At 37.4% G+C, this 11,372-nt stretch overlaps 1 protein-coding gene across 1 annotated transcript; it reads right to left on the minus strand.

The window, feature by feature from the left end:
• Nucleotides 1–457: 457 nt before the first annotated feature.
• On the minus strand, nt 458–10,710 carry cope (COPI coat complex subunit epsilon). Its single transcript, XM_084723445.1, has 10 exons — nt 10,552–10,710; nt 10,331–10,393; nt 10,088–10,188; nt 8,757–8,909; nt 8,025–8,078; nt 7,679–7,760; nt 6,252–6,407; nt 3,143–3,211; nt 1,802–1,876; nt 458–1,421 (listed from the first exon to the last, which is right to left on the minus strand). Exons 1-10 carry the CDS (start codon nt 10,651–10,653, stop codon nt 1,368–1,370), a joined length of 909 nt encoding a protein of 302 aa, XP_084579571.1. The 5' UTR covers nt 10,654–10,710; the 3' UTR covers nt 458–1,367.
• Between the last annotated feature and the right edge of the window lie 662 nt (nt 10,711–11,372).

The raw sequence follows: 11,372 nt of genomic DNA on the forward strand, positions 1-11,372 counted from the left end.
GGTTAAAGAGGATGACTTAAAGAGACAGTGCATACAAAATACTGAATACAACACTGCATAGTCATACAAATGTGTCAGAAAGCACCAAAAACACTTCATTTTGTTTTGGCTTAAATTAATGTTTTTTGCACGTTCAGCCCCCCCCCCCCCACACACACACACAAAAAAAACACAGACAAAAAAACACACTTCAAACACAACACAGGTATTAAACTTTTATTATCGTTTCAAGGAATGCTTACTCAGGTGACATTCACACTGCAAGCTTTAGTGCACAATTCTGATTTGTGGCTCACATCTAGGATGACCAGATGTCAAAATTAACCCTAAGCCTATAGTAATAGATGACAGGAACAAGCTAAAACAGGAGCTGTCTGTATGGCGTGAGACTTAATTTGGGATTTAAAGGAGAAAATGGTTAGGATACATGTCTAGATGACACAGTGATATTAACAAATGCTGCACTCAACATATATTTCTTATAATGTTTTGAATTTATGTTTTAAAAATAACAACTGCAAGGACAGAGAAAGTGAAGCTGGCGGCCAGGGGGAGGAAATGATCTGGCATGTGAGTTGCTCAGACATACATCATAGCACTGCACTGGTGAAATTAATCAAATAAAGTGAATTTTATGTAACCAATAATGATTTACAAGCTGTTACATACAGAACGGTCATTAGGTTTCCTCTTCCAGATGACAAACCCTTGACTTCAGGAACCAAAACAATAAATGTGAACATTTCATTGTTTAATGACAATAAATGTGGTCAATATCATATTCAAGTGTGAACTGGTCACATTCCTGCTACTTCTGTACAGAGATGTGTGTTTGGATGCAGAGTTGGAGGCAGGAAGGGGTGGGGTCATAACATGAATGGCTTCACAGAAACAGATTTCATCAAGGGGAACTTTTAACTTGTCTCCACAAGAGTCTTGCAGCAAGACAGACGAGTGAGGGATGTGAAAGTTAAATAACTTCTGCTACAACTGTTCATACTGAGATCACAAATCAGATCTGATATTCCATTTAATTTGTGTTGCTCACACTGTGAGTGATCTGGGTCAGATATGAAAAAAAAATAAACACAGATTTGGGCCACTTTTGCCTGCAGTGTAAACATAGCCTTAAAAAGATGTGTAGATTTCCATAGGAGAAAATGCCAATTTATAAATCATGGATACGAAGCCAGACATATTTCATCTGCATCCGAAGGGAAAAGATGACTTTTTTGTCTGGTTTAAATAATACAGGTAAAAATATCAAAACAAATACAGGTATGCATGTTGGAGAGAAAGAGACAGTTGACATGTCATGGTGTTATACTGAAGTCCACTGTTGACGTGTCTCAGCAAGAGCAGATGTCTTATGCTGTCACAGTGGGACCATACTGCATCACTAGTCTGTCAAACTCATTCTCCTGCAGGAAAACCAAGAGTAGAGGAAACTGTTAAACACCAGGAAAAACATCTGTCTATGGCAACAGCTGTGCATCGCATGGTGTGTTTCGTAACAGTATAACCTAGTTTTAACATGTTTATTTACATCTGCACTAATGCATGAGTACAACAAAATGTGTGGCAAAGGCTAAAGCTTCAGAGTTTAGACTTTCCAAGGACACCTGTTGCCCAGCTAATAAAACAACCAAGCCAGGTAACCGAATTACAACAGAGTCGAGGTTATAAAGGGTTATGAATGTTTGTCAGCAATTGCGAGTTGCTTTGGTGAACTTAAATAGCCCTGGCCACAGGTCAGATGCAGGACTGATACTGAAAAGCATTAACTAATAAATGCAGTTACCTTGGCTAAATAGTCTTTGAGGAACGGATGGGCTTTGTGTGCATCCTTCAGCTGAGAGAGGTACCGATTGGTTACCTGAAGACAGACATAAACAGATCACATGAAAATTAGAAAGTGACCAAATGATGCGACAAAAGCCAAGCCAGTTTAAAGGCAACGAAAACCTGTTTTTGTTTTCCCCAAGAGAAACAGGTTTCCGGGGCTTTTAAAACTGTTAAACAGAGTAAACAGTGGTGTGAAGGCTTGTCAACAGCAAACAGATAGAAAACACATTAGCCAAATAGTTTTTTACACATAAAAGGCCTCTGCACTTGTGTCATTGTCAAGCAAGTGATGCCGTTTGTGTATTTAACGACGGTTTCCTGTCGGAAAAGGCCGTCTGGCATGGTAAGCAGTTAAAATATTCAAAATATAGCGTACACTTAAACTGATATTGATTTTATTTAGGTAGCTCGAAACTAATGAAAACATCTGTTTTTAGTACAGATCACTGCAAAAATCACTCCGCAATTGAATGTTTTTCAATGAAAATGAGAATAAATATCCAAAAATTATCATTAAATTTAATATCACTGATATAATTGCGTTATTTTTTTCTGAACTGTTCAGCACAAATGGGTTGTAAAGCTCCTAGGCCAGTAGGTAAATAGCGCCGATCTTTGTGCAAACAGCTTTGCTATCGAAAGACTTAAAGACCTAATTTGAATTATGATGATGAATGTGAGAGGGAATAAAAAACAAACACTATCCTACCCACAGAGCACAGAAGCAGCTGATTGGACAATTAACAATATCTGAACATGTATCGCAGTCAGGAAGCCATAAAAAGTCCATTCAGAAGAAAAACTCTCTGCCACCATACATGAGGTAATGAAATTATCTCTGAAGTTCCAGCTAACCTTGAGTAAGATGCACTAATCAGTGGTTATCACAGCTAGAAACTTTTTAATGGCAGCTTTGAGTCAATGGTCAATGGTTCTATTGCATTACTATCAAGCCCAGCACACTTAAAGCAGATAATTGAGTCTTTATCTCATGAACTCTGGAGTTCCAGGGTGTATGAATCACACACAGCACACGATCAGTAGAAATGCTTAGAAGACACTTTTCATGATAAAAGACAAACGCAATCAAGAGATATCTTGTTTGAATGCCTTTGCCTGGCTTAAATCAAAGCAAACACATACAATTGCTGAGAGGAGTATCTTGTGTGCTAAGTGCACAAAGACAAAGATTTTTCGAGTCTTCTTTGAACAAGGGCGAGTTCCTCTATAGGAAGCTGCTTAACTGACAGCTGTTAAAGCGTTGCTTTCGTTAACAGCTCTGGGTTCAAAGTCTCACCTCGGGAGCTTTGCCCAGGTGCTGGGTCAGCACTATGAGGTTGATCAACGTCTCAGGGTGACTGCTGTCCTGTAAGGGGGGAGAGAGAAAGACATGGACAGATCATTACAGAGAGTCATTCTCACAAAGCAAACACGACAGCAATAGAACATCAAAGTGTAGACAAGACAGTGAACTGTCATTTAATGAGATGAACAAGGTTCAAGGTTCAGTTAATGGTCATTTTACAACAAACGCTTGTTAAACATAATTTTTGTTCGTAGTCTCTTTATGTCACACACACACATGAATGGCAAAACATAAAAAAAATATTAAATTTGATGAAGTGAATGATATGACTTTAATTTCCAATATCACAAGTACAGAAGACAAGAAGGTGATGCAGGTAGCTGTATTTTGAGTATATTTCTACATGTGTGTGTGAAACATTCACTTGTTTTTATCTTCCTTTTGTTCATTCCACTTATCATTATCATTATTATTATTCACTTCTATGTCTGTTTTTTCTTGGCAGAACATGAGCATCTCAACTCTTGTTACAGTCTATTTAGTAAACGATAACATCAATGGATAACCATCATGTTATAATTTAACCAGGAAACTTTGTGTTGGGCAAATCAAGTCATCAATGAATGGTCTGCCTCATGAGGCCTGCTTTTGGGATATTCCTTAAACTATGTCCAGAAAAGGTGGACAGATGTCAAAAGCTTTACTTTAGTTAACTTAAACAGATGATTTAGTGTTAGTTTTCTGGTCAACTCAGATCTGGTTTTGACAATGTACAACTTAAAACACAAAAACAACCCTGAGATGTCAAACACAGATCACATCCACTCACAAAACATTAAGACAGAGAGCTGAAATATTTACAAAGGTGAAACAAAGCAGCATATTTTAAGTATTTATATAGTATGAAAAATTAAAAAAAGACAAACTTTTAAACAATAAAACCAACGTTTCTGCAAAGTTAACATTTCTCAAACAGTGTGCCCTGATCAGATCATTTCCTATCTTATTATGAATGAACTACAAAAGAGTATATGGTGCCATCTGCTGTTAAAACAGGAGCAGTTGAAGCTTTTCAGATCACATATTATGTTGCTGAGGGAAACAAACAGAACAGAAAACATCTGGTCTTATTTCTGAGACATGTGATATGCTATTAGAAATAATAGCCTCATTACTTTAAAATCTTTTGTGATGAACTGGCAGTGTTTTTCTTTTACCAAAGGCTGTTTCGTTTCAACAACATTTCTTTGGTTGTCAGTGCAGAACACACACCTTTAATGAAACAGGCTTTTTGAAGAACATTAACATAATGACTGAATAATGAATGAACTACTACACTTATTGGCTGACCACAATGCTGGTCCTGAGGGCTGCATTGATACATGATGAGATGATAGCCAGCATTACACAAGGGACTCTCTAAAAACACAGATGGGCACAGTTTTGCAGGACGTTGCAGAGCACGCTTCGGCGAGTTTCGTGACTCTCAACCCTTGCTCAAAGTATACACATACAATATGATATCAGTTCATTTAATGCATGTTTAGTATGAAGGTATATAGAGTATATTATTCATGTTTTCCTATATTTGTGCTCATGTACATGGAAACTGATAGTCTGCTTTGTAAACCTCTTTGGGCTGGAAGATAGTAATTTACAGTGATATCAGTATACAAACCCCCATCTGAGTAGATGTACTGCCAGCCATGCCAGCAGTACATGGAGTAAAGATCTTGGTGTATCTAAATAGATGCTCTCAAAAACTAAAGAAATCGTCTCTATTTGATGTTTCAATTAGGCGTGGGGTCTCCTGTAGGTTTAATCTTTGTGTTAAAGCAAAGATTAAGGTGATAAAAAACTTATTTGGTTATAGTTTTGCTGGTTTATCCAAAAAGTTACAAGATGATCCATTGCGAGTCAACAAGAACCCACATCAGACATACAACACTCGTGAAGACCGCCTTCAGGCAAACCACCAAGTTTTTAAGGAGTCCCTCACTACTGACCCACAAATTTTAAAAGTTTCACAGTAAATATGATTTTCATGTTGTGATATCAAAGTGAGGGGAAGTTATTACCCATGCATTTTAATATCCATACTACCATACACTCAGTATGCCAGAAAAAGATTGTCATATTACATAGGATGTAAAAAGCAGTATGCCAAAAACACCTGAATCTTCTTCTGTATCCGGTTGGATTTTGCAATATGCAAGCCAGCATGCTTTTCTGGCAATTCTAACCCAAAATTCTTTGTAAAGTTCAAGGCGCAATATCATGAGGAAGTAGCATATTGCGTGCGAGTGATGCAACAGTTAATACTTTATAAGGGCAGCAGTAGTATGTACTAAAAGTATAAAGAAAAAATTATGCAATTTGCACTGCATGGTACATTTCTCACTTTAGGTTATTACAAGGAACTTCCATATTGTGTTGATTTTGGAGGCCCCTGTGGATGAAAGCGGTATTATTTCCACTGTAATAATGACAAAATCTAACAAAAATAATAAAAATAAAATTGTCTAAAGAAAAATCTCCTCCTTCTTCCTTTAAACTGGATAAAGTACTAATCACTGTTCTTCTGCCAGGGAAAATGTAAATGGTCTTTTTTCATCTGATTTCAAGAAGAATATGACACAGTGACAGGCATTCAGTATAACTGTACAGAAAGAGCTCATCTTCTCGTCTTTTTGTTTATGTAGGTCACAGGCATCAGTTTTAAATTGTGAGCATCTCATATCCAGTTAAAAACTCCTTGTAGTAGCTTTAAATAACATTTCTAATGACAAAATCTCACACAGACAAAACAACCACTCCCACCCTCCCCTTTTTAATCTTTGCTTACTCTAAAATAATTGAATTGAATAATTGAATACACCTTATAATGAGGTTTAATTGTGAATCCAGATTGCATAGCACATCTGGCACAACTCTCTTGTTTAGCAGGAATTCATTAAGGATTCAGTTATGAAGGATATGAGTCTAATACCAGCCTTAGAAACAAGCCACTGAGAGCTTTAACTGAATAAACTGTATGTGTATGTACAGCAAACTGTCAGTTAATATGTGATGAATAGAAATCAATCTATTGTCATCTAACCTTGTCAAGTGCCTCCTGCAGCACTCCCTCAGCCTCCTCCCACTTGTTCTGAGCCATGTAACAGGCCGCCTGCCCGTTGAGGAGCAGCAGTGTGGATGAGTATTTGTCTGACATCTCCTGGAAAATGTAGTAGGCATCCTGCAGCTTCTCTCCACCCTGGAACAACAAGCAGGATGCAATTAAATGTTTTCAGCTGGAATCATGCTGGAAAAATCGAATAATAAGTGTACAACCCCAGCTGTTTGATTGTTTTGGTTTTGGTTTTTAAAAAGGTGTCAGGGTCACCCACTGCTCCACAAGAGTTGGAAGAACAGTAGTGTGCAATATGAGTATGTAAATGGTTCACAGTCTTTGTTAGAGCTGCCATTCTTTGGTTAGTTTAGCTTCAGACTGCACTGCAAGAATTACTACACACCTGTGCTACCCTGCCTGCTAATTAATTCAAACTTGATTACAGCTTCAGTTGACTGCAGCTTCAGTCAATCACAGTACAACTTTGATGATGATAATGTGATGAGTAGGAATTTAATTTACTACGTGTACATGCTGACACACTCAACTAAGTACAGAGGGTTTCATTCATGACAGAGCTTTTATTTCTATGTGTATTTAGTACCCCATTTACACCTGATATTACAATGAGATCTGTATATGCTTTATGATAAGGAAAATGTTTGTTAATGCAAGATGTAGATGTGTTGTGATTGGATCTGCCATTTACAAAATGGGACAAATAACTAAGAATATGTAGTGGACAGTGTTTCAAAGTTTATCAAGTTTGCCCTAACTCAACAATCCAAAAAAAACTCCATGATATTTAAAGGAGTCTGGGGCTGATTTGCTAAAATTGATTTGAAAGAATTTAACTGATTAAAAATCAATGAATCGATAATGTATTTTTTGTCTCTGGAGTTCACACATTTTCTCACTGTTTGATTTGGTCTGCTTTTTTAGTCTAGAAGTAACTGTGCCATATTTGACATTGTTTTGTCAGGCGATGCCGTTATGAGCAGGCAGCTGTTTGGAGCGAGAGTGTTATTATTTAGTTATTCTGTTTGTTTAAACTTTCTGTGTGTCAAGAACTAATGTTTCACATGAGTGATGTGCTGCTATGATTGTTTTTATATAAAAATAAAACAGAGAAAAAGATGTGCATTTTGTATATCATTAAATAGAAATAATTGATGTAGTAAAATGCTCAACTCTCAGTTAAGGAAAATGCAGTCAATTTACAACCTTAATCTGCAGACTGGATAATAATGCTGTCATGAACATGTGATGTTCTGGACGCACGCCCTTCTTCAAGACATTATAGGGTAGTATATCAATAAATGTTCATGGGAGCTTCATCCAGGATGCGGACTTGATTTTCCCTTTTTTTGACGTGTACTTCTATATACTTTGTAAGTGGAAGCTGGTTTCCTCACCACAGCAATATTAACCCAGGCTGTGGCCAGCTGGGTTAGAGTAGCATCCTCATCCTGCTCCTGCATCTTCTTCAGCTCCTTCCTGTCAGTGAGAAGAATATCGTGTCATTGTTATTAGAGGAGCAATTACAGTCCAATGTAAAAAAAAACTATATATTTTTGTATATGCAAAGTCTCTGTTTATTATATGAGTCTACATTTAAACATATATTTTAAGAGGGTTTACAATGTGTCTGCATCAAACGATAAGACTATAGCATCTAAATGTTTCTCATGTGCCTCAAAATAACAAAGCTGAACTTCAAATTCAATGAAAATCAATTCCTTGTTTTATGTTTTTCCATACCTCGCCAGGTCAACACGATCAAGACTCAGGAGCACCTGAATGCTCATGGCCATGCTGAAAAATAAACAAATGTTCATGTCAGCTTGATCAGTTTCAGGCAGTCGTCTGTCCAATGAAAGCAACCTTTCAGAAGAGTTTTGTGGAACAGATGTGGAAGCATAAACATCAATTTACAAAACAAGTTTTGGAAGACAGAGATGGTGAACACCCCTCTACTTTATGATGTGTTGTTGATTATCATGTAATACTTCCATTTCATGTACCAAACTTCCAAACAAAACATTTAAAAGTTAAATTACTTTAGTATGCAATTTTTGTCCATCTTTCTTTTGCACATATTCCAACATATTAGTCTTGTATTTGGGTAAATCTGACAGCACAGTGAGTCGAGAGGAAAATTATCTTTTTGAGGAAAATCCATAATTCTAATGCAGTGAAACACAAAAACCGGTGCACCTTCTGTAGCTGGAGGCACATTCCATTCTTTTTGGAAATGTCAGCCTGTTTTGTCAAAAGCTGAGATGATGATAATGATGATGCAGTCTAAGTGGACCATTATAGTAATTCTTACATTTATATTAACCAAGGAACAATGATAAAACAAATTCTGTCATGTCTATTGTAGTTGCAGTGTAGTTTCCAGAAAATGACAAATTTTATGGCTGATATATTTACCTGAAATCAGACTGTGAACAAAATCTTTTTAAAAGTTAAATCTTGATCCCTTCTTACCACTCCAGGCTCTCTCCTTGGTGCAGAGTCCTGAGAGCAGCATCACTGTTCATCTCATGGTAGTAGATGGAAGCAGCCATGAGGAGGAAGGTGGTGTTGGCAGCATCCACACTCTTCGCCATCTTCTTTTCTAGATCAGCAACGATAGCATCCCTGCAGGAAAAAAGGGCAGCAGCAGAGAAACTGTTCAGACAGCGGAGACTTTACACTTGAGACACAAAGCACGATCAGGTACTAATGAGGCGGAAAAGACAATCAGCTAAAGAGGCTGTTTAGTAGTCTCCATACACAATCGCAATCAGACATGTAATTGCTAGGCTTGCGTGATATTTTGAGTATTTGGGGGGAAAAAACTAAATCTGCTACATGGAGATAAATTGATGTTAACAGACCAACCAATCACTTTTTCAAACTGAAGAAGACAGCCTTCAAAGTTGGCAGTATGGCTTAATCACCTCAAACAGCATGAGCAACAGCCTGAAACAGCAGCTGCACCAAAGCATGCTGTGAAGTGTGCTCTAGCACGCTGTGACAACAGCACATCACATTGTTGGCAATGAACTGCTAACACAAGACCATCTTCATAGCACTCACTGCGTAAGGATTGGAGGGCTAACAACATCATAACAGACATTAAACACCCATATATTTAAGGCCATATATTTATCAGACTAAGTCTGATAAGACGAATGTGCAGCCATCATTGGAGCACATGTGAAACATGTCACTTTAAACCACTGGCTATGCACAATACAGCCACTTGTCATTCAACACCCCTGTACACTATCACTCCATATCTGTCACACCACACCTTATATTGCATTTTTGCTGCTGACTGCTTTTGGGTCCAAGTTAGCTGTATTTTATTGTTATGTGTATTTTCTACTTAAAATTGCTTATATTGAATATGTATATTGCTTAGATTCTGTACATTTTTATCATTGCTATTTTATCAGATTCCTGTCTTATTCTAGTCTTTATTCTTCTCTACATGTGAGTTATATACAAAAGTACAATTTGATGTTCCTGCAATTGCAATTTCACTGAGCTTACACAATGACAATAAGGTGAGTCTTGATTCTTCACTATGAAATTGTGACAGTAATCAGTCTCCTCTTGCACAAGCATTTAAACACCTGCATAGACCTTGCTGTGTTTTTCTATCAAGGTCTGCAGAACAGCGAAATCTCATAAATAAATACCGCAATGATGTAGCAATTGTCAAAGCAATGGTTTTCATCAGTACTGTGTGGAGAAATAGATTATGGTGGATACTTCACATGCAGTATAATTGTTCAAGTGTTAAACATCAAATTCAAGCTCTTACTTACCTTTTACTTTCACTGGACATATACTCAGCAAACATCCTGACAGCCTGGAGCTCGGGTGGAGAGTTTCCCTTGATATCATCCAGGACAACAGCATACTTCCTCTGCAACAGCACAAAACACAACAAGTCATAGTGAGCAGAGTTTTATTTAATCTGACAATTACAGATGAGTATAAAGTAGCTATCAGCTAATAACAAGACACTGGGCTCAGTCAGTGTTTGTAAAATATAACAACTGGTTTACCTGGGCAATGTATGCTCTGTACAAAAACATGTCTCTTTCAGTCTCCTTCTCTGGTGATGAAGGCTTTAAAGAAGAAACACAGGTAGAAGAATTTAATAGAGAACTATTAGCTAATATGTTTAGCATTGTTTCTCGTCGCCGTCGTTTGGCAGTTAGGCAGAGACGTAAACAGTCAGCTGTAAAACAGTAAAACGTTCAGCTCATCACAGTTAGATACTTACCTTCACCTTCTGAGCCTCGTTGATACATTGTTGATAACTGCCGATATAATAGGCATTTTTCACATCGAAGAGCTCATCAACATCACCCTGCTGCGCCGCCATGTTGACTACAGAACTTCCTGACACGTAGCAAAAACGCGTCACGTCCCTGCGTTTCACCGAGGATTGTGGGAGGTTGAGTTCAACAATAAAGACACAGGTGGGCGTTACGGAAATTAGGTTAGAGGTCATTATATGAGTTAAGTTAATAATATAGACAAATCAAATACACTCTGTACAGGTATCGCTCCCTATTGTTTTGCCTTATAAATGACCATATCCTATTATACACTATCATGTATCTATTTATTTGTTTTAATACCAACTACAAAATGTACAGCAATATTTGTTTAGGCCCTTATCTCAACCCCTATCCCAGTACATGCAAAAATATTGTAATACCCAAAGGGTAGGCAGCTAGGCAGACTAATCATTTACAAAGGCATGACTGTCAGTATAACTTCAATCACAGACTTGATGTGGTATAATTAGAGCAAAAATAATTAGTCAATTATTCACTTTGTCAATCGACAGAACATTAATCCACCACACTTGATGCTGATCACTTTTTAAGAGGAAAGCACTGTTTTTCTTTGCGTGTGTTTTAATAAGCGGATTAGTTTTGAGATTTTCACTTTTGGTCAGATAAAACAAGCCATCCGAGGACATCACATTTGACTCCGGGAAATTGCAATGACCATTTTTCACCATTTTCTGACAATTTGTAGACCAAACGATCAAAATGAAAATGTTGTTTGTTGCAGCCCTCAACATAACACTAC

Source organism: Lutjanus erythropterus, chromosome 7 (assembly GCF_056507025.1).
Source record: "Lutjanus erythropterus isolate fLutEry1 chromosome 7, fLutEry1.hap2, whole genome shotgun sequence".
NCBI lineage: Eukaryota > Metazoa > Chordata > Actinopteri > Lutjaniformes > Lutjanidae > Lutjanus > Lutjanus erythropterus.

Excerpts from the sequence above, each read along its gene's own strand:
- cope (XM_084723445.1), bottom strand. The coding sequence starts at position 10,653 with ATGGCGGCGCAGCAGGGTGATGTTGATGAGCTCTTCGATGTGAAAAAT. Across the intron at positions 10,189-10,330 it reads ACAGAGCATACATTGCCCAG|AGGAAGTATGCTGTTGTCCT; the intron begins GTAAACCAGTTG and ends GTGCTGTTGCAG. Across the intron at positions 8,079-8,756 it reads CAAGGAGAGAGCCTGGAGTG|CATGGCCATGAGCATTCAGG; the intron begins GTAAGAAGGGAT and ends TTTATTTTTCAG.